Raw genomic sequence first — 27,709 nt, 5'->3', positions numbered from 1 at the left:
GTGTGTTTAAATCTTTACAGGTACGAAACCATTCTGAACTCTGGAATCAAATGTTTGGCGTACTCCTTTTTGGCAAAATGGGAGAACAAGTACAATGGAACAATCTGTTTGTAAGATAAAAAAAAATTATGTTGCAAATTTCATATTCTACTTCATATGGATAACATTACTGGGAAGATGGTGTGCCCTACAATACAAAACAGCCTTACCTTTGGTAGATCACTATAAGGGTCTGATGGATTTACAGAATTAAGCCCTAATATGTTATTTTTTTCAGATTCTGGCAACATGTGAGCTTTAGCATACCCAGTGGAAACCCGCGCAAGGGCATCTGGATGCCACAAAGTATTGAATAGCCGCACCAGACAAAAGAGCTGCGGCAGCAGTGGCAGAATGTACGGAGTAGCTGGATTGCGACACATCACTGTCCCATTTTCTGTTCTCTTCAGAATGAATCCTCCTCGCTCTGCATGATCAGTGTCTGATGGGTACTCTGATCGCTTTATTACAGCTAATATGAGATTAACACTGAATATTATCTGAGCTCTATTTTGGCCATTAACATCATTTTCACTTGGTTCAACAGGGGCCTTGTCTAACCCTACAAAGGACATGAATTCCAAAGGAGAACTGAACTGCTGTTTTACACCAAGCCAAAAGTCTGATGCAGGCTTTAAAATCTTTCCAATGAAATGACTTTGTTTCTCAAAATTGATATACTGATTACTTATAAGTATTAACGCCTCACTTAGAGTGACTTTTTCCATTTGTGATAACTCTAGTGGGTCATGGCTCAAACTTTCAATGACACCATTGATAAAGTCAAATGCATTTATCAAAACATCTGGATAACTTCGAGCTATTTTCACCAAGAGTGAACAGCCATGTCTTCGAACATTTTTAACTGTCCTGCTGCGGGAATCTTTAGTCTGTCCAGGCAATGAGAAAGTTAGAGCAGAAAATATCTTGTTAAGAACTTCCATCAACATTGCAGGGACAGTCCTCACAAACACAAAAAGACCAGAGATACACGATAACAGCGTTGAGAGTATGAGTGGATCTACTGTCTCATACGCAAGACACTGTTGTAGCAGCTTTACCCCACTTTCGGCATTTGGTTTAGCTCGATCACTTTGTACTGTACGACCCATAACACTTTCCACTATCTGAAAAGAAAAAATTTATACTATTTATAAGTCATATAGTCCACAGTTTTGGATACACATTCACAATTTCCAAACAAGACTTTAAACATTGTGTGAAAAACAGATAAACCTTCTTTTACCTGTGAGACAGCATCCCATTGTAAGAAGGATGGTGAAAACAAATTGCATAGCTGCTTCTCCGCATTGGGTCCCGGGTCGATAGGTTTCTGTATCTGTTGTGCTAATAACTGTTCTACATACGAAAACATGGTGACGGGTGCTATGACGGACGCAGCTTTAATTACATCAAGACTTTCAGCTCGCACCTAAGAGAAAGACATGAACTTCTTTACTCCACTGTTTATGCTTCTGTCTTTAACCATTATGATTTCAAAATTCATCATTCAAAATTTTCAAACTACCGTTCCTATTTTTTCTTATGTTTATCTGACCCATTAAGAGCAAATCAACCAGCCTTCTTATGTCAGACAATGTTTATCTATTGACATGGTCATGGGGTAGTCAATCCAAAATTATAACTCTCCATCATCCAGTGGAACAATTAAAACATTGCAGCTTTTGTTATCAGGGGAATTTTGTGCACTTGCTGGCTGAGTAACATTACACAAAAACCTAAAAATAAACTTTTTTCACAATAACAATCTAAAAATAATAAACTTTTTTCACAATAACAATCCCCAAAATTACACAAGACTTAATACATAATGAAATTAAATGAATAATTCATTCCTTTCACAATATGCAAAGGACTGATTATTCAACTTACGAGATGGGGTTTCCCATATCAGAGGGGTCACCCATTGTTTACTAGTTTCCTGGTTTAAACAGTTATCCAGTACTCAAAATTGGGCTTACGTGAAACAAGACTTTTGTCATTTATTTGGTAAATTTTGTATTAATCTATTTCAAAACTCTAAAAAGTTACTGGTAAGGCCACAAAAATACTCTATAGCAAAGGGTCTCATTGCTTTTATGCATCCTTCAAATAACAAGGCATCATATGTCTAAAGCAATATGACCTAATTGCTTTTGTTTGAGAATCCCAAAAGGTACAACATTAAAACAATCTTACCTTATAAAAGAATTGAGAATAATCTTCATCCGAGTCAAAATCGAAGCGTGAATACTGGCAACTGTCTGAATCATTTTTCGAAGGGTAGCCATGCTTGACAACCTAGAGACAAAATTTTAAAAATATACAAAGCAATTTCATACAAATCAGGCTTGGAAATTATACAACAAAAGGAAATAAATTCATTCTGTAAAAGAAACAAACCAACCTTTCGAGAAACAATTTCTATCCACGATGGAATGACGGATTTAAAAGCTTCGCTTTCACATATACACTCATGGCGAAACATCTGGCCCCAAAGGCTATTCGTGTAGTTATAGATACTAAGGCTCGGATGACTGGAAAACGTCAGAATTACTTTAAGATATATATTAAAGTTTGCCGGCTCGGTAACATCAACTTCTTTCCCCCAAAGACCACAAAGCTGACTGCCTAACAGTAAGAAAGAACTCGTGGAAAGAAAATCATGGTTAAAAACATAATAAGTTAATTAACGACAAAAAAATCTATACCCAAGAGAAAACCACCATTACCTGAATATGTACCTTCAGAAATCTTTAATTATCCTCACTGAGAGGTCCATCAGCAGCACCAGCTGCAGCTTCATAATTTGTTACCTGAGTGAGTGTCTTCAAAAATCTGTAATTCCCCTCACTAAGAGGTCCATTAACAGCATGAACTGCAGCCTCAAAGATGGCTGACATAGGTTCCTTGTGAAAGAGTAACAGAACAGGGCGACGTTCGTCTGGTTTCCCCTTCCTGCTCACAATCTGTAAAAGAAAAGGTGTAAACCATATTTCTATAAAATCATGGTATAAATTGGAGCTTTAAATTCTTAGCTTTTATTTTTAAAATCACAGCACAGTAAGGCACATTTTTTACAAATCAATACAATTGGAACAACTAACCTCCTTTCAAAGATGAAATTCCCATTAGTGTTATGAGGAACATTAAATTCACAAATCTCAAGGTTTTATCCATATATCTCTCCCCCTGATTTCCCAAGAATAAACTTGACTCTAAAAATAAGCACTCTGTAAACAAGTAACAAAGAAAATATCACTTTCAAGTTTTTAAACCTTGTACATCTGAGAAACATAGCAAATAACATTACCTGTAAAAGACATTCTGAAGCTTCCATTTTCAAACTATCATGCTTTAAGAAAAGGCAGAGTGACTTCAAAAGTTTTGCATCTTGAGAAAATATATGTTGAACAGAGACCCACTCCACAAACACAGCTAGAGTCATAAGTACCACCTGGAATGTTCGAGAACATAACTCAGTGGAGTGGTTAAACTACCATTATAAAGAGGCACATAACAATTAGATTACCATATGAACACCTCCACTCCTAAAACCACAGTACTCAAAGAACAGATAACTGAAAAATAATTCAACACATGCAAAATAGAATACCATAAAAGGTTTACATTACACAAAAAAGTATTTGGTTCTAGAGGGACGAATAAACATTACATGCTCATGGTCTCCCCAGAGCTCCATAAGACAGACCAACCAATTACAAAGAATTCTCTTATAGTTGGTCTCAACCAGAATAGTGCTTGTTGGCACAGTGATAGAATATAAAGGACTCAGGAGAAAGAGGGTTCTATCTCCTGTCCTACCAAGACTACCGAACATCTTACTCACACAGATGTGGCAACAGCCTGTTCCGGCCAACTTTATTACATGCTAGGTCTGTACAAGATAAATGTTCATCCCAGTCCCATGCCCTTTCATCAGGGAAAGTGGGTGGGTCAGCGGCTACCAAAACCCAAAAATAAGTTTTTCCTAGATCAGAACCCATTTTTTGATAGCATAGCCACTGTTCATCTTCAACGGAGCTTACAAAAGAAATTGACAGGTGATGAAATGGCTTAGCTCCTAATGAATAAATCCCAACAACTCAGATAATTTATGGCCCAAGGTATAGTCACAGGTTATTAACTATTTTCTTCATTCCGGATACCCATAGGACTTGGCAGTAAAAAAAAAGGAAACAACACATGAACCAAATTCAGCCAAGTAATGTGAAACACATGGGAATCTCCTATATATGAACGTGTAGGGAGTATTCGTATTGGAACAAATATTTATCATTCTTATGGTTAGAAGATGGCTTACCTAATTATGCCAGGTCTGGCTGCAGTATTATAGCGCATTCCCCAACAAATCCTCAGCATGACCACCGCTCTCATGGCAATAGTGTTTCAGGAATTTTTTATTCAGGAATTTTTTATTCAAGGTAAAGTCACAGGTTATCAAAACTTTTCTTTATTCCAGATACCCATTCAGATTTGGCAATAAAGAACAGGAGATACACGAACCTATATATGTATTATCCATTGCAGTTCCACAGTGACTCGCCTAATTGTCGGGTATGGCTGCAGGATTATTGTGCCCATTACTTGGTCCCTGAATAAGGTTCTTAGACTACTATCATCCACTCAAAGGGCAGTCTTCTTGACTGTTTTGCATCAGAGCTTGGATTAGCATATCAGTCTCCTAGATAACACATTCTCTTACCACTCATACACCTAGTTATCATTTGCTGTTGTCTCCTGGGCTATCATTCCTGGTCAAGAATGACCTTTTAAAGGAAAACTCTTCTGATAAAAGGAACTCTGCATTTTCAAAATATGCCTGTTCAAGTATACAGTTTCACCTAGATGTCACAGCAAAACATCCCAGATGGTCCTGTTTTTTCCTAAGCACTTAAAGTACAAACAAACCACTTACATGGGCTGAGAATTATTTTAGTGGCCCTCATTAAAAAGGCAGACCCTCACTGCATGACATCCAAAAGGTCAGTACATTATCAACTTCAGAAATGTTTCCTTCAAAGAAGTCTTTGAGTGTACAGAGAGGTTATTAGAGACAGTATTCCTATACAGATTTCCCATCCCATCCTCCTCTGGTGGATTTGAACTGCTGAATGAGTCTGAATCTTTAACTATTCTTAGGTGTGTTTTTGACTCACAATGACTTTGAGAAACATCTAATGAAAGTTTCAGAAAATGCCGCATGTGCTAGGTATTGTCTGTAAGGCCTATGCATGTTTATAACTGATATAATCAATGCAAACCTGTTTTAGGTCATTTGTACTTCTTTTATTGGAATACTGTTCTATAGTGGATGTCTGGGCTTCCTCCCAGAGATTTATCTCTTTAGACAGTGGTTTGCGGTGGTAGTTTCTGTTTCCTATTATAGCATACTGGTGCAGTTTTCGGGCATAATAATACAGCAAACGGAATGATAATAATATACATGAAAGGTGACAATAATAGTGACTGAGATATTTGTATTAGTCTATATGAGAGAATTTGAGTTTCTCCCTCGATCACATGGTTTTCTCACATTTTATCACAAGGAGAAAGCAGATTTTGACTGAGGGCCTTCCCATGGGTAGCAGGCCAACTTAACAAAAATGTTTTCCCTAACATTATACAAAACAGCAATAAGCAAAGTGAGCTAAAACGCTTAAAGGAGAATGACACATCAACTTACATGAACAGGCATCAAACTTTTTTCAATGCAAACTTTTAAAACACAGCAAATTAAATAAAGAATAACAACTCATTTAACAGTACATCATGACTATACTAAACACAAAGTACTACCACCAAATTTAGTCAGTAAAGTTGTAAAATTAAGAGACGAAAGATACCAGCATTCCAAGCCAACACCACACTTCTGCATCATAAGATAGCTGGGACAGCAGTGACTTTCATTTCATAGTTACATAACACCTCCAGTGGGGAATATAAAGCCAAGCAGAAGATTCAAAACTTATTTACTGTATCTACCTGTGATTTTTCTTCTAATCCTGCCAAATCCCATACCAGAGCAGGAAACACCACAGGAGCATACCACTTACAGCATGTCACATACTGTAGATGGTACCTGTACCTGTTTCCCCAGACAATTTATTCTGCATGAAAATAATACTCAGCAAGGACCTGAAGAAAAGATAGAATAAATCATCCTTAATCTCTCAATTCTCACAACAGCACTGATGATCTGAGAGTGCAAACCACCTCACCTGGACAACCCTGCAGTGTTGCTGAGAAGCTTCTTTTTTGTCGAGTCTCACATCATTTTCATATTCGGTAAAATTTTCATCCAATAGCCCTAAAAAGAATCCAAATATTGACTCCATATTAGCAGCTAAAGCCTGATACAGGTCTCTGCGGCGCTGATTTGATTCCAAATTCTGCAAAAAGATTGAACGATGATTAAGCTTGATATAAACCAAAAACTTGACCAAATATAAAAAAAAATGTTATGAATAAAACGTGAATGTAGCAAAAAATAACATCCAGCAGAGCCCTGAGAAACCAAAAAATACAAACTATGAGACTAACTTCTAGACCAACTTCCCATAAAACTTCAAGCACAAAGCACAAATGTCTTCCAAAAAACAGAATATAGAATGCAACTACAGCACTCTCTACATGCTCTATGGCTTGCTATTAATAATTTATATCTTTAACATAACTCTACAGATCTGAAAGGCTTTTGTCAGAACTCAATTTATTGCTGTTTTCAAGAATATTATATTTCTGCTCTACCTTCAAAATATTTTGTGGAACTATACATCCATAAATCTTACAAATACTCTTATATTTCATTTACTATATAAACTTAGGTACTATATTTCTACTATCTATTATTCTTTAAAGAAAGTACAATTTACATTCTATTAAATTCAAGAACACTAAAAGAGTTCAGAAGTCTGGTTAAACAAATCATTTATAACTAACTAACATTCTATTAATCAACCCATTGCCTGATCAATAATTGCAAATATGTTTCTTATATACTAAAGACTCTTTTATATACTGGGTGGTAAGTAGCAAAGCTAAAGATTCATGATTATACAAGTTTCCTCTTAAATGGCATCAATTCATGGACTCACTCATCATTACCATACTCTGCCTGGAATCATCTTTTTTCATGTTACTAACTACATTCAAAATAAGTACTATAGATCTGTTATTAGCTGATCAAAGTTTTAGTTGGACCATCTACACATACACAAGTAACTTTTATCTGTTGTTCCTCTACAAGAAACAATACCAGCATAATTTTCCTGACAATACCCACCATAATTTTCCTGACAATACTTACTTTAAACTAAGAAGAATGTGTAAGCTTCCCCTAGGAAAACTTAGCAAATTAAAAGATATATTTTACAGACCAGAAACCACACCAATTCCATGAATTACCTGTAATGTGGCAACATCTTCTGCAATGCGAAGAAAAACTAATAGCACTAGTTCAGTTTGTGTTGGACCACGGCGAGAGAGCTGATGAAGTTCGTCTAAGAGCCCAGGCCACTGCTGAGGCCATTCTCGCTTTATCATCTCTACAACCAACCTTGAAACCTGTTAATGAACAATAACAACATCTCCATAAACAAAATACAATATATTAGTTAGTACTACATTCAAAATTCTGTATTAGCGCTTAAAATAACAAATCTCCCATTTGATAAAGTTATTTCAAAGACACCAACAATAAAATTTCTATCTCTAAACTCTCATACAGCTGGACTAAATGAGTAGGACAGCCATTTGAAAAAGAGGAAAGACAATGGATGAAGAAGAGGCTAGGAAACACCGCAAATAACCTACAGTACCTATGTACTGAGTACAGCATGCATGCAAAGCATGTTGTATGCAGTAGCCTTCTAAGGGCCAGTTTAATAATATACATAGAATGAAAAAAGAAATATGGCTTCTTAGCAAAAGTGCACCAAGAAGATCTTAACTACAAATAAAGTTGTTTACAGGTGTGATATATAAACTTAAAAATAAACTATGATCTCAAAACTTGAGATTGACTAATCATACATTATCTGGTATTACAATTACCAGGGTCACATATACTATAAATAAAAGATATAGAAAAAGTTTACTTAAAACACACTTTAATTACAATGCACTAAAAAGTACAAAAAAATTTTTTTTAGACATACTAGGATTTTCTTACAATTAATCATGTCTACAAAAATAAAAGCGTGGGTGGCCAACATGGAAGGAAATGCTACAAGCAATAAAAAAATGTATTTCTTTTCTTGTAGCACTTCCCTCCATGTGTTTGGTGCCCACACTTTTATTTTTGAAGACATGATTAATTGTAAGAAAATCCTGTCTCAAAAAAATTATTTTTACAGTGCAGCTATAACATGTTTAAAAATGATTTTTTTTATTTCATACTTTTTAGTTTTGACAGACACAGTAACCAATTTATGATCGTAGCTAACAAAATTGAACATGATATCTTGTCCAGCCAAAGGTGGTTTGAAAATCCATAGTTATTAACTTATCTACCGAGTCAAAGGAGGTATGAAAAATCCAAAGAATTATTCACTTAATACAAATCCCGAGAGACTGGGAGAGGTCATTGTATCGTCAATAGAGGTCACTGCTGACCTACTGACCATGTAAGGTTATACTGTCACCGAGATTGAGTGACCATGCAAATTTCAAGTCCATTGCAAGAAGGAAACAGGTCAAAAGCTGAGTTACAAGTTTTGGCCCAGACAGACAGACACAACAGTCAAGTTAAATAAAAGTGTGTAAAAATTAAATGATTTACGCATGCAATGAGAGGAGCAGTCAGTCAAAGCAGTAGGAGACAGAATCAGAAGGGTGAGAGAAAGGTCCATAAAATCAAGTAGCACACATGCACTCAGCTAAACAACAGCCAGCGAGAAACCCCAAAATATCAGGCAGAGGGCACAGATGAAGAACAAGATCATATGGGAATTCAGGCAGGATATGAACATGAAGAAGTGAGTGGAGATAACTCAATGAAAGTGTAACCAAGTAAAATGAAATCCAGACATGGCAAAACTTGGAATGCACATTACACACAAGTAGAGCCACTTCATGGCGTATACTGTATCTGAATTCCAGTCTGAGTGGCCAGTCATATCTTCAAATGGGTGTACGGCCAGTTGTATCTTCAAATGGGTGTACGTTGGACACATTAGTATACGTAGTAGTAAACACTATTTGGTCATTACAACCAATTAATCATATGATACCTTATTTTGCACTGAACTCATCTCTGTCACATCATAATTACAAAAACAAAATACCCACTAAGTTCTACTGATGTCCAACCACTGCTAAAATCTGCATTCATTCTGTTGTGTGCATCAACACATCTATAATGCTCTCCTACATCATCTTTGCATGCTCCAGCATTTGTACCTTCTTGCTCTCACACAAAACATTAAGCCAGTATGATGACACTTTCGCTCTTTATCATCATACTGGCTTAACGTCTTCTTCCTTCACTGGTGTGTATCTGTGCATTAATGGGAACCGACTTCTATTTATTTCCCCCGGCAGGATATGGCCAAATACCCTAATTGGTTCTTTTTGGGAATGACTTCATTTGCATACTGCCTTCTTTCCTACCTTTCTTGACTTTTTTACCCAAAATCAAAGCGTGGGGATCAATGTTCTGTTTTCTGTATTTTGCTCACTTAACTGACAAGAATTATCAGAAAATCATTTTCTGCTAATCATTCATGTTTGAACATTGAATAGTAAATATTGCTATGATTCATTTTGCTTATTCAAACTATATTTTCACTAGGAAATTGTGAAGATTCTGATGCTAAAGCAACACCTAAACTTAACAGAACTCAACTTAGCAGGCTTCTGTACCTATCAGCTACCAAATTATGATTATGTCTTTAAATAAATTTGAATGGTAAATGTAAGGTACAGGTTGGTTTAAGTCAGAAACTGGAATTGTTGTTAGCTGTAAGATTTCTCCAAAATAGTGTGTATGTTCAGTTGAAATTCTACGGTAGTTATAAAAACAATTATGGGCTTTTAAGAGTTTATGTCCAAATATCTATCTCACTGTCCTTCTGGAATGCAATGGGATAATAAAGTAGTGAGTATACCAAGTGCTGTTTTTTGGATTGGTGAAGTTTTAATACATTTTGACCTAGTTCTAATATGCCTAAGCACATTCATCAAGATCTGGCAAGTAACGCTTACAACTATTTTATGTCCTCCCTCGACCGGCCTTGACATACTGTGCTAGTCTTGTTGAAAACAAGAGTATGCAGTCACCACAGAACACATGTCCTCTCTGCATAGACTAGGACAAACTCCATAGGTAAAATTCACTCAACAGGTAACATGTAAAAGGCATGCCCTAGAATGTTGAAACTTCTAGCCAGAGTATAGTTGCAAGACCATATTACAAATGACAAATGGGTATATAGATATGGTACCAAGAGACTTGAAAAAAGACTGAGATCTCAAAAACTGAGATGGTTTAGACATGAAAAGGGATAAAGACCAGTTGGTCAGAAAAGCAGTATACAGAAGTAACAGGTCAAAAACCTGCAGAAAGGCAAGGAATCACAGAAAAAGAGGATAGATGACACTCAAGACCTAATAGGAGAGAATTCATTTCATGTTTAACCCCATGAAAGGAAAACCTCACATAAAAAGTTTATGGTGATGATAATGAAACAGGGGTCCCCATACAAAAGATAATTCATTAGCTTGTCTGTTAAACACTAACCCTTTGACATTTTTGAGAAGCTTAAAATATTGTGTTAAAGCACATCCGATTCCAGACTACCACTCATAGCTTCATAGTTTTCTTTAATTGCTTTCTGTGACTTATTCCTGAGATTTACATAACATTCCTATTCATGACAACTATTGCATAAAATATACAGAAAAATAAGAGAAATAAGAATTTATTTTAGATTCTACTTTGGATTAATTTAATGAATATTCTCTTTGAACATCCCTTACTTGCACTGGAAATATGGGTTAAAACACCACCCAACTCTCCAGATGTCATCTCAAAGCTTTCCAACATCAACATATTTATGGTTAATTTTTTGTTAATTTCTACAGATGACATCTTCGAACCTCAACGGATGAAATTTGCAGTCAAATTTGACATCATTAGAATCTCAAAGGGTTAAAGATAAAACAGATACATATCTTTCTTGTATACACTATATAATATACACTATATAACTATACTGTATCATTAAAAGTATTTCCTCCTTGGCAGATGAAAACTAAGCAACACCCACCTTATCTTTAACAAAAAGATGTTCAGACAGCAAGTCTAGTGAGCCCTCTGCAACAAGACGCATAACATTCTCCTGTGAAAATTTTGCAAAGTATATCAACAGTAATACAGTAAGATCTATCTAGGTTTATCAAATCAAATTGAAAAATAATCACTGTATACTCAAAGATAAATATATCATCTATATGCAAGCTTTCTTCTGCAACCATAGCAAAAACCATTACCACAATGGATTTATGCATGTAGAGACTATCCCTGGGGAAACACTCTCTCTCAATGGCACAAACACTTTTTGCCTGGACTTTGAAAGTTACAGATTACTCTGGTAACTGTTACCGTATGTTTAAATTTACCTTGGTCTGATTTTTAATTCTCATTCTCATTCAAGAACAAATCCTTCTGATGAGCCGTCTGAGAGCATGAAAACATAACTCAGTGGTCTCGCTTGGTGTAATTTGTAACAATAACAATAACTATAAGAGTTATTTATCATGGCAATTCAACTGTTAAAAATAGACTGACAACTCCAAGAATGATATGATTTGAATGTGATGAGAATGAGAGAGCAGCAACTAGAAAAGTACTAGATATGGAAGCACCATGTGGAAAATTGTACAATGGCTTGAAAAATTACTGATGATGATAATATTTGCTTTGTCATCTGCTCACACAATGAATTCATTTGGTGATGGCTTCCAATGTTTTTTCATGAGCATATAGCATTTGACATTTACTTAATTTTACGTTTTGTTTTCCTTCCTTTCTTTTGTGTGAGGCCCAATGAAGCCAGTTCACAACTGTATTTTCACTGAGCATTATCTAAGCATAACCTTGCTTTTACCATTATTCATACATAATTAGTTAAATGACAGTAAAATTTCTAACTATTACAAGACACACTCAAAAGGATTCGTTCTTGAATGCAAAGTGAAAAGTGGACCAAAGTATAAGTTAATGAAGTGGGACAGCTAGGAGGAAAGAGACCATATACCATTTACAGTGTGCTGTGCACTGTATACTGTAAGTTGTACCCTCCTGTACATAGCCATTCTTCCATGATTTAATAACATCCTGATATCAAGGAACATAATATGTAGGATACTCATGTTCCCTTCAATGAAGAAACCCCTACATCTTTTGCACTATATGTCATGATATAGAGTGGTACAGACCTGATGTATGCTGTGAAATCTAACTCTGGCCAAAGAATCACTGGAAACAATTCAAGCAGTAGTCCCAAATCCTGAAGTCTTCTATCCTTTGCTGTAGCAGCAGAACTTTGGCCCAATGCAAAATGACATGACTGCAAGATCTGAAGCAGATCAAGAAGTAGTGAAGTCAATAGGGTGGTATGTGGCTCAACTTCAGGAAAACCAAAACTTTGATTAGCCAATCTCATAGCACACCCATCAACAATGATTCACTGTGAGTAACACTGCAGTTCTTGACTCTAAATACTATACACATATGACAATAAATACCTCCAAGCTTTCCATTTCGTAGCAACAAAAACCATTCTGATGTTCCAAGAGCGCTAGTACTGTTCAAAAGGCTTTCAATACTGTTTCTACAAACAAGATTGTATTAATGCCACAAATTTCAGATCTGTTCTACCATTCTTTGAATAGTGTCCTGCCTGGATACTGGCAACATCCAGGGATCTCTAATCTTTGAGAAAAACTATTACAAATGCTGGTTTCCTAATTTCCAGCAATTCAAATTGGCATTTTGATCATTATAAAAAGGTATTCAGCTAGACCATCTTCCATGAGCTACATTTAAAAGGGAACTTCCACTATTCCCTCAATGCATGTGACATTTCTAAATCCTAGGGGTACACTACCTCCAGAATATCTTGCATGGCACACTGTAAACATGACTACAGGTTCTTTCCAGCATCTCTTCTGCCCACCCAGTTTCCTTTCTTCCTTTTATTTTTCACTCATTACATAATGATTTTCTGCTTCTTGAACTTTATATTCCTTTAACCAGACACCAGGCTCAAAAATCTCAACTCATAGTAATGGACAATTCCAATTTTCAGAAATAAATCTTTTGGACCAGCCCTGCAAGTCTACAAATGGCTTCATTCACAATTAAAGCAAGTTGCTTTTCTCATAAAATCAACCAGTAACCTGATGAGATGTCATAATGTTGTGCTACTAGACTTCAGAGAACTTTTACTCCCTCATTAGATTAGTAAACAATAAAATAGTAATCTTCACACAGTAAAGGCTCATGATACTCACAAGTTTAAGAAAGGATGTAATGCTGCTTCAAACCATCCAGTTACTATGCGTTAACTTTTCTTACTTATTTCTCCATTGTTTAAATGTTTTTCACTGAGTTACTGAAATCTGTATTCTGTTATAATTTCCTTTCATTCCCTTCATTTTCCACATATGGACATTTCTCAGCAAAGCATAATTATTTAATTCACTGGGACCACAACCCATTTTCCATTTTAGTGTACTTTATACAAGCTGTGCACTATCTACTAATCATATCATTGCTGTGCCCAAATCTTTTTTTGCCAGACACTTGACAATAACACTCCACAACGAGCTTGCAAAGACTTGGAGTCAAAAGACTAAACCAAGATTTTAAGAGTTCCAGAACTGTCTCTTTCATCCTACCAAAGTAGGTCCTCCTCTCAAACCAACCTGAAGCTTCCTCAGACCAAAAACACACTCTAAACTCGTACCCTCCCTCAAGCAATTTATCTCTCATACAATAAGGGCATTACGAGCAAGGATGCGAGTCTCTTGCAAGAAATGCTATGAAATAACTGCATTACTTCCCTTCAATACCTATACAAATGTAGACCTTATTATTTCTGCTTCCGTCAAAGAATTTCAGTAGAGCATTGTACACTCTTGCTTTGGGGGAAGAGCAGAATGAACCATGAACATGTTAACAACATGGAAAACAGAAGAAAACTTTTGTCAAGGCTCTTAGAGAGTGTAAGACAGCAATCAAAAATAGAAACACAATAAATTCACATTTAAATTTAAAGTAACTGAGAAAAAGAAAAAAAGCATTGAGTAAAAGGATCCCAAAAATATCCATAAAATACACAAAAGGAAGTTAAACATGTGTTTAGCAAATCAATTTCAAAAACTTTGTATTCCTGATTCTAACATAATTATGAAGGCAACTATTGGAAATCACTGCAATATTAGACTAATGATATTAAAAAAGTGTGAACTGTGAGAATAGTAATGAGTACCCACTACAAATTTTTGCTGCAACCAAAAACAAGTAATACACAGAGGGCTGAGGCATGTGAGAACACACCAGTAGAAGGAATTCTTCCACGCTTTTGCATCAAAACACTGTATTATTATGCCTATCTTCCCACTTGGCATTAGAGGTTGGTTTGTTGTACAGATAAAGGTTACATGTCAGATTAAAAATTCTTTCAGTAGCAATGAGCTATGCACTAGAAGATACCACACTGCATATCAGAAAATTGCTGAGTCAACATTTGTAGAACTGGCACAATCAGCTTTAAACATATATACAGAAATATACACACTGCAGGACATTACACAGGAATACTAAATATAACTAAAAAGACTTCTTATTTACATACCTTTATGTAAACTTTCTGTTCTACTGAGAGATCATTCCACTTGTACTTGATGGCATGTTCGAGCAACTGAAGTCCTAAATGACGGACCACAGGCTCCTTATCACGGTGTGCCATGAAAAATCCACATTCTACTGCTACCTCCAGATTTTCTTTAGCCTAGAGTTCAAAACAGAACAAGATTACTTCACATGATGAGACAGGCCATTGCATAAGTTTTTCCTAAAATCATTCATGTTTATTAGAGTATATGCTACCTGCAAGACCTAAAATTTTTCATTTAATCTACCAAAATACAGCACCAGAAATTCGTTAATCAACAAATTCGGAAAGTATCACTGCATTTTCCATGTAATTTTCCAGTACACCAAGCATGGCTACACCGTGCTTATACAACAGTAAAGAAAAGTTTCCCAACTTTACACAAAAAATAGAATACCATGTATCTTATGTTTAAAAAAAATTTTTCAAATATTTTAAAACATGCTTTTATTCAAATGCACTAAAAAGCAAGACATAATTTTTTTAGATATACCAGGATTTTCTTACAATTAATCGTGTCAACAAAAATAAAAGCATGGGTGCCAAACACATGGAAGAAAATGCTACAAGAAAAGAAACATATTTTTTTAATTCCTGTAGCGTTTTCTTCCAGGTTTAGCACCCATGCCTTTATTTTTGTAGACATGGTTAATTGTAAGAAAATCCTGGTATCTCAAAAAATAATTTTTTACTTTTTAGTGCATTTTAATAAAAGTGTGTTTTAACATTTTTTTTTATTTTATATATTTTTTAGTTTTGACAGAAACTGTAACCGATTTATGATTGTAGCTAACGAAATTGAATGTGATACCCTGTCGAGCCAAAGAAGGTTTAAAAAATCCATAGTTATTCACTTATTCTACCAAGTCAAAGAAGGTATGAAAAATCCAAAGATTTTCATACAAATCCTGAGATACTGGGAGAGGTCACTGTAGGGTCACTAGAGGTCCCTGGTGACCTACTGATCACTTAAGGTCGTATTGTCATCGGGATTGAGTAGCCATGCAAAATTTCAAGTCTACTGGGTGAAGAGAACATGTTGAAAATTGAGTTACAAGTTTTGACCCAAACAGACAGACAGCTTGCGCAGTAGTCAAGTTAAATAAAAGCATTAAAAAAGACACTTTCCTCCCTTTACCACACAAAACATCCATTAACACAACAAGCACAGAATAAAGTGTGATGATAAAAACAGAGGTGTCACAAAAGAAAAACTACCATTACAGTACTAAAACAGGTAAAGAAAAAACTACAGGGAACAGGAGATTGAATTACTGAATTTGGCAAGACTTAATAAGGAAAGATCTCTAAACACGGTAAGCTTAGTATATGACCAAGTGAAACCAACAAGGTGTTTTGGGGGGACATGAATAAGGAAATAATAAGAAGTCATCTGAAAAGCCTTTTTCATTTCTTTTCATTAAATAATACCTTTATAGGTTACCTTGATTTTATTATCTTTCTTTTTTTAACATTCATTCTCCTATCTTCAATTTCTTGTTTCAACTCGATATACAGTATACACCACACAGCAGTAATTCTGCTGGATTAAACAGTTAACAGTGTCAAAAAAGTTACGTAACTCACAACAATAATAAACATTTTAAATAATTCCCAATAACATTAAACAAGGTATGTAACTAAATAGCTATTGCATTCAGTCTGATAAGAAATCAATAAGCAAACAACGTGCAAATTTTCACAAACCTGTTCCAATAAATTATAAGCTTCAAGTCTGACTGAATGTGAAACCATAGGGTCTAGGGTAGTATTCATGGCATGGGCCAACCGGCTTGCCATATCCACTACAGGTTGTGGCACCCCAGCCATCTTCCTTCAACTTTACAGACTAATAAAAGCTTATGCCTTGCTGCAGTCAACCTGAAAAAAAAACATAAAAACAGAGATCACAAATTAAATCTAAAAAATTCAAATCTGTTTATAAGCATAAAACCCACAACAGAGTAATTACAAATCACATTACACACTACATGGAATACAGAAGCAGTAATTTTTGAACCTCAAAAGTAGGAGTTTTTCAAAGCCTAAATTACTAATATAGAGTTCATTATTAAGAAAGACCTTACTCAAAATACAGATGCTGACACTAAAGCTGAATATATCTGTACAGTATTTTTACGGATCCTGCAAAGAATTTCTCCCAACAGCTTGGCTAAGGTTAGGTTAGGTAAGGCTTGTCAGAGATAGCCAAATGAAACTACATGATGCACATCATACGCAGTCATTTCTACTCCCTAATTTTGCTGCGTTTATTAATATCCTTGAAACACAATTTTTATACTAGTAACAAGCTGGAGAATACTCTTGTTAGGCTACCTTTAGCTATGTGTGCAATGTAGTTATTGCAATCATACCCACTATATTTATTTATGAAGAACAACATACTAATCTGTAATTGCAATGTGGCTCCCAAAGCTACGTACTCTCCATTTAGCACTGATCCATTTGTGGGATGGAATAAGCAATCATGGTGTAAATGGCTCTAGTATAGCAATTTGACAAATTTTCAACAAAGGCCAAACAAAATTTTTTAGGCTATCTAATTATATCTAGGGTAGACAACTGCAGAAAAACACTTTGACAATAACTCAAGATTGGCTTAGAGTCTAACACCCCTGTAATTGCCATGACCACATTTCGTTCACTTTTTATTTTTCCCCATCTAAATCAACGTATCTGGTGAAACAAAAAATTAGCCTAGCATTGAAGAAAAATCCTGAACATTTTTACTTAAACCATAATTGCAATCTGGAGTTAAATATATGATTTTCCTAAGTTTTAATGTGTGCTTTGAACATTGATGACACTCATTTTGGTAGCAAATTAGTAGTTTTTAAATAGTGGACCACTTTATAACCTACAATTATCAGGAACCAATGTAAAAACATAGTTTTTGGGTAGAGAAAAACAAAAAAATACGAGAAATACAAGGATGCATCGAGCCTAACCTTACCTTAGCCAACCCTGGACCCCAACCCCTAACCTTACCTAACCTAACCTAAGGCACTATCAAAATTAATACAGTACAGTAATAGAGTTGCGACATAGCCTAAACTACCTAAGGTGATGGGTTCTTGCCTGGTCAAGGAGGGTTTTGCTCCACCATAATGTAACCTAAGAAAAAGTTTTTTTTTAACTTACTTAGTGTGTGTGAAGTCATTTTAAAAACATTCATTAAACCTTACTTAAACATAATCAGAACTTGAGGGAGTAGACTAGAGGGTTCCAGTATTTTTAAACTACTAAGTTTTTCCAAAACAGACGTCAAAACTGTTCAAACCACACAGGAAAAATTCAGATCTGTTGAAATAGGGTAACCCAAAAGCAAGAGTCATGCATCTTCATTAAAGGAGACATGACTTGGAAATTAAACCAGTTTTCTAAAGCCCAGAATTCCAAAACTGCACTCGGCTAATTGGTTACTCTTAGAACAAAAGAACCAATCCTGTCTCTGATTCTCCATAATTCTAGATGAAAAGAACACGAGACGTTCCAAATGGCCCTCGTTAGCCATCATTAGCCTACCTACAAAAGACTGGGACAAAACTCAATTGAGAGCCCCACTCCTATGAATGTCAGGTAATTCTATATATTAGCTCCGTGCCTGTTTTGACATTTTCAACTGGTTTTTTCTACACATTCAGGGATTCTGATACTGGCGGTGCATCTGTTTGTTGTCGGCCAAATCGAATATCCCTTCGCTGTGTTCAGTATTGGCCCAGGGGAGGGGGCTTGGGTACCCACACGTTAACAAGTTATTGCACTTGCCGGACAGGATATGAACTGTTCGAAACAGACGTATATACCCGTGTTCTGTCTTATGAATATCGTGTATGGCAACCCCTTGTTGGATGGACTTCAGGGGTTAATTACAGCTTAATTACACTCAACCGCCAAAAATTGAAGGTAAATTCATAATTAGCAACCAAAAAACTGTAGAAAAAGTTAAGTTAGAAGGCAGTTGCCGCCGCGGAGCTACTATATAGTTCTACCGAATGTCAAAACATGAAGAACTTACTAAAAAGTTCAAGTAGGTAACAACCTTGATCAGTAAATGTCTCAATAACAGTAAATTTATGACAGATTTTAGGAAGATTTTCATATCAAGCATATCAAGTAGACTTAGGAGCAAGAAAAAAAAACTCCAGTAGGCTATCAAGAACTGGCATTAGCCAACGCTGAAGTAAAAAAAAATATTCAAGCAGACTACATGCAATTTGTAAAATAAGGTAGAATGCAAGGTAAGAGGTCACTTTTACTCTACGGAAGTCTACGCTAGGCACAAACTTACAGACATATAGGCCTAGCCTAAGATTATAAGTCTAGGCGCACACTTACAGACATATAGCCAACGACTATAAATCTATAAGTTCACACCTAGCTAAAAACTTCCATATAGCCTAGTAAAAGCTAGCCTAGGCTAACCTTACAAAACTGGGAGCAGCGTTTAGCACAAACCCCTTAAGGATGAACGTAAAAACATAAACAAAAGACGTTAAATAACATAAACACAAACAAAACTCATAAACATAAACAAAAACATAGCCTTAGTAAAAGAGAGTCAGTAATTCTACGGCCGCAACTGGCGGGAACCGAGGCCGCGGTTGTCGTCTTCAGTTTTAACCATCAGCTCCTCTCTCAAAACTCATTTTATAATTTCTCTAAGTGAAGAATTCATTTCCAAAAACCTTCGCCGGGTCAGAACTAAGCCTGGCTGGCCAATGGCTGGTATTTAGCCAAGCCTAGACAATGTCACCGGAAAAAAATTTGCACGTTTGCCTACTCAATTTAACAAAAGAATATACAAGTTAGACCCTACTTCATTTACCGGTTACTTGTCTACGAAACTACTATAACGGGGCTAATTACTCACTCAATTGTGGTCTGATATTCGGCCTCTTTCACGTTAATTTGAAATGGAATTCTCGAAACATTTTTTTAAAACAAATAACCAAAACAAAACAAACGCGTCTGAGTCATGGGAGCTGGGAACAACAGACAGCCATTGGTTTAGTTGGTTGATTTGAAGACACTTGCTATTCTCTTTGCTTTCAAAGATATGTCAAGAACAACAAGTCTTCTAATTTTAAAAAAATGATATTCAAATTATTCATTTTTTAAATTTTTCCCTTTCCATCTTAATATAAATTTATTATTTGGCCCATGAGGCATTTATTTTGCAATGTGAAGTCTAATAGAAGCATTGTACCGTTGAGAACTTTACTTTATTTAACAAGAGAAATCCGCTTCATCACAATTTACAATTCAAATGAAATGGTAACCATGAAATAATTTTAGCTTAGATAAAAATAAGTGTAATATCAAACATATATTTCATATTTTGTTACCTCCGGCTACTAACCAAAAATAAAAATGAAGTCAAAGGCAACACATTCAAATAGCTCCCTTGTGCCTCACGTGTAGCCTTCTTCTGTCCAATACATAATTAGAAACTTTTGACGGTCCCCATGAAACAACATTTCGTCCAAACAGTTTCAAATCATGCATACGCAACGTTTCTTGTTTATAGTGATAGAGTACAAAACTGCTAATTATTTAATCCCATCATAAGATCATGCAGAATACTCGCAACAGCGATCTGCACAGCTGACAGAGTTGTTTTATCTCATTGTTCCTGATCTTGAGTATATCTAAGCGGGAAGGACGCAGTATTCTCATCTCTCTTTTTTTCTACATCCAAGGCTTAATTGTTTTTAAGTGCACTGCATTTTTTATGCACTGGACTATGTGATTGTGTTTTTCAAGTTTATCTGCTTATAATTTTCCTCAAAAACAAGTTTTATAGTAGCCTTGACTTTTTGCTGATCTTGTACTCTTGTACTCAATGTTACATATCCCAAGTCTAGTTTCAACTACGTTCACATGCAAATATATAACTTCTTAAAGTTTTCCATGCCGATGAAAAATTGTTAAAACTTCTGAGTTACTTTTATGTCCCACAGAAATGTATTCACCCCATAAGCTGCTTGTCTCATATTACTTGTATAAATTGCTTAAAACGCCTTTCCTAACCACGCTCTTGTGGCAATCTTCTATAAAGCCATTGTCCCCATAGAGGGCATAGAGAGCATATCTAATAAGACTAGGAAACGAGATGCTGTTCATTAGGTTCCCTGAGTCCACCAGCTACAATGTAGTCTGTAAAACAAAAAAAAGGGGCCCTAACATTAGAAAGATAAGCAATACACTTAATAGTGCTGCAGATATTCTCTGTTGCAATAAAGTTTATGGAGAATGGCAAAGCAGGATATGCTCCTATTATAGTTTACTTCATAATTAAGATTATTTGGAAAAAGGAAAATTATAGTTCCAGTACCCTGTCCAAGGGATAAACTTCCCGGAAGGCTTACAAGATTCAAGCACTTGAGAAATATTCAAAGTATGGCAGAACTAAGTATCTGCATTTTTTATCTTTTTTTTTTTTTAGTCTAACAGTGAATACCTGCAGCCAATATCACTGACAGCTTTGTTAGTCACGATTACCTCCAATGATACAGGCTACAGATACATACTGCCAGTTCAAAAAAAACTATAACACTATACAAAGCCTTGGAAAAAGGGGATACGTTATAACTAGACAGCAGTCTAAACATTATCAGCCGTTGTATTAAAGCATAAAATTTCTGTTTCACATGTAGCCTACGTGCTTCCTCAAATATCATTTCACTTTTATTCCTTGTTTCAAAAAGCAAATCAGTAGAGGGTTCCTGAATATGAGTGCTATGGGAAAACTAGCATGAAATTACTATTATTTTATTATTATTATTATTATTATTATTATTATTATTATTATTATTATTTTGGATGGCCCTAGAGCAAAAAAAATTAATATTATATATATATATATATATATATATATATATATATATATATATATATATATATATATATTGTATATATATATATATATATATATATATATATATATATATATATATATATATATATATATATATATGTATGTATGTATGTATGTATGTATGTATATATATATATATATATATATATATATATATATATATATATATATATATATATATATATATATATATATATTATGTATATATATATATATATATATATATATATTGTATATATATATATAAAATAAAAACATTCGTATCTTAACTGCAGAAAACTCCCACAACATTAACTACTTTAAGCACCCACACAGAAGGCTCGTCAGCAGCCTGATGAACCCCTGACTCACATCGTACTATTTATTGTTATCGTGTACACACTCTCACGCTTCCAGCAAATTATGACCTTTCCTTTCGAACACATCATCAGATCCATTCACACTGCCTATTGTAAGTATACCTCTCCCCCTTCCTTCTGACACTTCTGAATTATACACAGTTTTTACCAACCTATCGTCTTCATTCTTTCCACATGACCAAACCATCCCACTACACGCTGATACGTATACGGGTACATCCTTCCACCAGTGCTAATCTTTTTACCTGATACTCTTTATGCCCCGTATGCTATACAAATAATTATTCTAAACAGTTTCAATCTTTTTTTGTTTGTACTCACCACCCATATATCACCTTCATGAAGGAAAATTGGTCTAACTGTCCCCTCAAATATCCCTACCTTGATCTTTAGTCATTCCTAACCTATTCCAAAACCTTTTTACACACTCTGCCACCTTCTTTGCTTCGTCGACTTTGTGGCTCACTTATTCTCTTGTCCTACTATCATCTATGATATCTATTCCCAATTCCCTCTACAAATCAATTGCCCCCATTCCTCTGCCATCCGTAGTAATGTTCACTGCTTCATTTTCTTGATTTTTATTCAACTTCATGACCTTGCTTTTCCTCATATTCACTCCCAGTTTTCGCTCTTTGCAATCACTTTCAAACTCCTTCAATGTTTTTACGCAGTTCGTCTTTATTCTCAATGAGAGCCGTATCACCTGACAAAATCAGTCATTCTACACTCCATCGTGGCCCTTTTCCTCATTTCAACATACGCTACCGGGGTCTAAGCGATGTCAGGCCGATCGAGACTACGGTCTACCCCAAAGCCAAATCAAAAGTCCTTCAAAAGAAGGCATCGTGCTTACCCCATACAAAAATGGGAAAAAAGCACGTTAAAAGAAGAAGAAGACAAATTTGCATCTACATCCAATGGCTTTTCTCTGGTTTCTGGAATCATTCAAGCCATAACAATGTTAAATCCACGTTGACACCAAACCAGCCAGCTTCACATCCATACATTCTGAATGTTATCGACTCTATCATAAAAACTTATTACTCTAAGCAAATTATCGTCTACACCATGCATCCCAACACACTGCATTGCCTCCATATCGATTCTGCCGTCAGCTTTTTCTAGGTATTGTATGCCACTTACTGTTTTTAGTTTTCCGTAGAAGAAAACTATTGAGATGGCTTTGTCTGTCCGTCCGCGCTTTTTTCTGTCCGCACTTTTTCTGTCCGCCCTCAGTTCTTAAAAACTACTCTGGCTAGAGGGCTGCAAATTGCTATGTTGATTATCCACCTCCAGTCATCAAACATATCAAACTGCAGCCCTCTAGCCTCAGTAGTTTTTATTTTATTTAAGGTTAAAGTTAGCCATAACCGTGTTTCTGGTAACGATATAGGATAGTCCACCACAGGGCTGTGGCTAAAGTTTCATGGTCCGCGGCTCATACAGCATTATACCGAGACCACCGAAAGATAGATCTATTTTCGGTGGCCTTGATTATACCCTGTAGCAGCTGTACGGAAAACTCGATTGCCCCGAAGAAACTTCGGCGCATCATTTACTTGTTTCTCTTTACTTTCAAATTTCCCACATAAATGCACTGTAACAAACAACTGCTCCACACACCCATACCTTGTCTAAGCACACACTGTTCTACTCCTATTAACAATTCTGTCATTCCTACTTTCTCATTATACAAAGGAACAATGATTCCTCTCACCCAACCTTTCAGGACCATTCTCTCGCCCTGATTGCAGCATCTCACTCAAGATCTTTATAAACTCCTGATGTCTTTCCACTCTTCAGCCTCCAGTTGCGCCCTCTTTATTCAGCGATCACTTCCACAAGCATCCTTAAACTTATACTAACCCCTCTCAGTCTTATGTTATTTAGCTCTGCCTTGACTGTCTTCTTCATTCGGCAAAAAGGCGGTGAATGTTTGTAAGTATAAGAGGACAGAAAGAGGGAATCAAAACTGAAAGTGGTGGTATAAGTGAACGAAAGACTTGGTGATTAAAAAAGGAGATTATTTGAGGTGTAAATGTGTGGCAGAAGAGACAGTCATAAACGTGAGGATGAATAGGATAAACAAAAAAGGAAAGTGACGGAGATATAAAAGGAAGCAATAAAAAATAGATGGGAAAATGTGAGCAAGGACTCTAGCAACAGTAAGAAGTTGTTCAGGAAAACAAATGCAGAGAAAAAGAGTTAATGACTAAACTGATCTCAGAATAGATGATGCTGTCCAAAGTGAGAACGGTCCTGGGTCGAAATCTTCAAAATACCAAGGTTGGTATTTTCAAGATATGTTGAATGTGAATGACAGGGGGGAGCCAGGGCTGAAAAGGTTGGCAGAAGTTTGATTATGCATGAGGAGGCTACTACTGAGAACATGAGGAGGACATTTGAGAAACTGAAGTTGGGAAAGAAGACATCAGTGTTGATGGGTTTGAAAGTGTTATGCTTAGGTGTGGCGATAACTGATTAGTTGACCACGGTGTGTAAGGTAGGTCTGGATCAAGGAAAGGCTCTAAAAGAATAGGTGAGAAGAAAAATAGTTCCACTGTGTAAAAGTGATGGTGACAGAGGTAACTGTAATAATTACAGAGCCATAACACTGCTAAGTATACCACAGAAGGTGTTTATTAAGATTTCGGTTGAAAAAGACAGACGAACGAAGTGATGACAAGGGGAGGATGAACAGTGTTTTTCAGGCAAGGAAGGTTTGTTGATTGAGTGCTTGTTATGCCACAAGTAAGTGTGAAGTTTGAAAGTAAAGGGAAAAATCTTAGGACAAAGTTAACAGAGAGGTGATGTTGACGGTGCTGATGACGTATCATATGTAGACGATAGTTGCTGAAGGTGATCCAGAGTTCTTAAGTTGTACGTGTTAGAATCTATTTGTAGGAGAATGAATGGTATCATGTAAAATCGAGACAGAGACAAGTTTGTATGGCTGTTATTTCTCCATAACCGTTTTTATTATTATTATTATTATTATTATTATTATTATTATTATTATTATTATTATTATTATTATTATTATTATTACGAAAGGAGCGGTATGAAAGTCAGAAAAAGGACTGCAGATATAGGTACAAAGCTTAGGATAGGAAAGTGGGTCGCGAACGGAGAGTAGAATGGCAGATGTTTGCAGATGATACACTATTTTGCAGATGATACACTATCAATTAAGAATAGCGAGAAGAAAATCAAGAAACTCGTGAAACAGTTCGAAAATGTTAGCAAGATGAGAAAGCCGAGTGAAAATTGTTGATGTAGGCAGAAGTACAATTATAACGTGAATGAACATCACGAAGATGGAGCGACGGAAGTAATATTGACTGGACGAAAATAGAAGCAGCTGATTTATTGGGTAATTAAAAGGAAGGTGGCGTCGTGTGAAGGGTATGGTGAGCCAACACTCCTGAATCGAAGTGAAATGGGGATGTTGATTACAAGTAATTTAAGAAAAAAAATGGTTGAAACTGCTGAGATGAATTGATTGCGTTGTGTATGTGGCATTAGGAGAACTAAAAGGGATAAAAAGGTCAGCATAGGTAATTGGGTGGATCAGAGTGTTTAGGGAATTTTCATTCAAGTGTAAAGAATGGAGGACGATAGGTTAGTGAGTACTGCATAATCCAGAAGCATCAGGAGGGAAGAGAAGAGTGCTAGGGAGGTGCTGGCTAGATGCTTCACTTTGTTGGTTTCTATAATACAGCCCTCCAGGATAATTCCCTCTCTGGCGGGCCTGTATGCGTTTTTCAAAATAGGTGCTTCTTATATTTTATAATAGTCTCTCAGTGTTTTCTACGTCGGTATCATAGCTCCTGCAGTGATAAAGAAGTCTTCAGTTCTTGTTCAAGTGCTTTCTTCTTGCTTGTAAATTGCAGAAGATTATTAGTCAAAGCCATGATCTGTAATATTTTTCACCTTTGACACATATTCTTTATATACTGTGCACTTATTGCCATCATATGTTTTATGCTTAGTATCACTATGACCTTTCTTTGCACAGTTTTTACACTTGAAGATGTTGCTGGCACATTCATTTGATTTGATGCAGTGAGAGAGGTTTAGGAAAGCAAGGGCCGCAGTATCCGGGAAGCTCAAAAGTGTGTGCAAGTTGAAGGTGTGGCGCAGTGTATGTAGGGTATTTGATATACTGCTGATGAGCATTTCATTTAGGTGTGTGAGATGGTTATCACTGTGGGCGTACTATGCACAGAGGTTTCGCCCTTGATTCAGCAGTTACATTATGAATGTGGCAGTAACCATTCCATGTCTATCTATCAATCTATCTGTGTATCTATCTATATATATACAGTATATGTATATATATACATATATGTATATATATAATATATATATACATATATGTATATATATATATATATATATATATATATATAGATAGAGAGAGAGAGAGAGAGAGAGAGAGAGAGAGAGAGAGAAGAAGAAAGAGAGAGAGAGAGATAAGGTGTGGTCAGATAGCTGGCTCCAAAATAAAATAGAAGAATGGTTTACTGCCACATTCATGCACTATAACTGCTGAATCAACTGAATCAAAGGGCGATATATATATATATATATATATATATATATATATAGATATATATATATATATATATATATATATATATATATATATATATATTTATATATATATATTATATATATATATATATATATATATATATATATATAGTTAGCAATTGTCAGCAAAACGTCGACGGCATTGTATCGTGAGTGACTTGATTTACCAATCAATCTTCCGAACTGAAAACCGTCTTCAAGTATTTCTCAAGAAAGAAGGCAGGACCGCTTATTAACCTACCACTTATATTAAACAATGAGAGGCTAAATGGCTCAATATATTCTTCTTATCCTTCCCCTATCTTTTTATTACAGAAACCATTCAAGTTCTCGGTGTCATCACGTACGTTCCTCTGCCGTGCCAGATTCACTGAATATATGAAGCCTAAGTGTTTTGGTCAGGTCATGCTTACCTGACCACACCCTCCAGTGACTTTAACCCTGTGATCATTCAGCGGGTGTGAGGGTGTTCAACTCTGTCCCTTTAAAAGCTGTGTGTGAGTGCATGTGTCATCGTCAATGAATTATGATTCATGTATATTCTTTTAAAATTTGATACCAAAGAAAGTACCACGTATCATTTTGGGTGCAATTGCGTCTTATCTGGTGCTCCAACTTGACAAAGAGTCTTTAATGGGTTTTTAGTCGAGCTCTTTTACTTGCAGTAACATATTTCTTTCTATTAATTTAACTTAGAACATTGATCCCTGGCTTACAGCTTTAGAACAAATGAATGGTGAATTCACACCCGCTCCTTAGAATTATCCTTACAACGCGAAGCGAATGTCCAGCTTTACATTTTGTGTATTTCTATTTCATCGAATAAAATGTCTGCAAACTCCGTGTTGTTAGAAAATAAGCTCATTCCGAACACCTTGAGGGCAGGT

General features: G+C 35.7%; 1 protein-coding gene across 1 annotated transcript in view; it reads right to left on the bottom strand.

Moving 5' to 3' along the window:
• Positions 1–20,012, bottom strand: part of Ranbp21 (exportin-5-like protein Ranbp21) — a 35,924-nt gene extending 15,912 nt beyond the window's left edge. The window contains 12 exon segments of the mRNA XM_067118627.1: positions 210–1,166; positions 1,286–1,471; positions 2,239–2,340; positions 2,447–2,676; positions 2,846–3,008; positions 3,353–3,496; positions 6,282–6,452; positions 7,468–7,626; positions 11,331–11,402; positions 14,925–15,080; positions 16,671–16,844; positions 19,858–20,012. Of these exon segments, the coding sequence (XP_066974728.1) occupies positions 210–1,166; positions 1,286–1,471; positions 2,239–2,340; positions 2,447–2,676; positions 2,846–3,008; positions 3,353–3,496; positions 6,282–6,452; positions 7,468–7,626; positions 11,331–11,402; positions 14,925–15,080; positions 16,671–16,793 (2,463 nt within the window). The 5' untranslated portion in view covers positions 16,794–16,844; positions 19,858–20,012.
• Positions 20,013–27,709: the final 7,697 nt, after the last annotated feature.

This window comes from Macrobrachium rosenbergii, chromosome 16 (genome assembly GCF_040412425.1).
Source record: "Macrobrachium rosenbergii isolate ZJJX-2024 chromosome 16, ASM4041242v1, whole genome shotgun sequence".
NCBI lineage: Eukaryota > Metazoa > Arthropoda > Malacostraca > Decapoda > Palaemonidae > Macrobrachium > Macrobrachium rosenbergii.
Note: the sequence above shows the minus strand (reverse complement) of the source record. Positions and strands in the feature narration are given on the sequence as shown.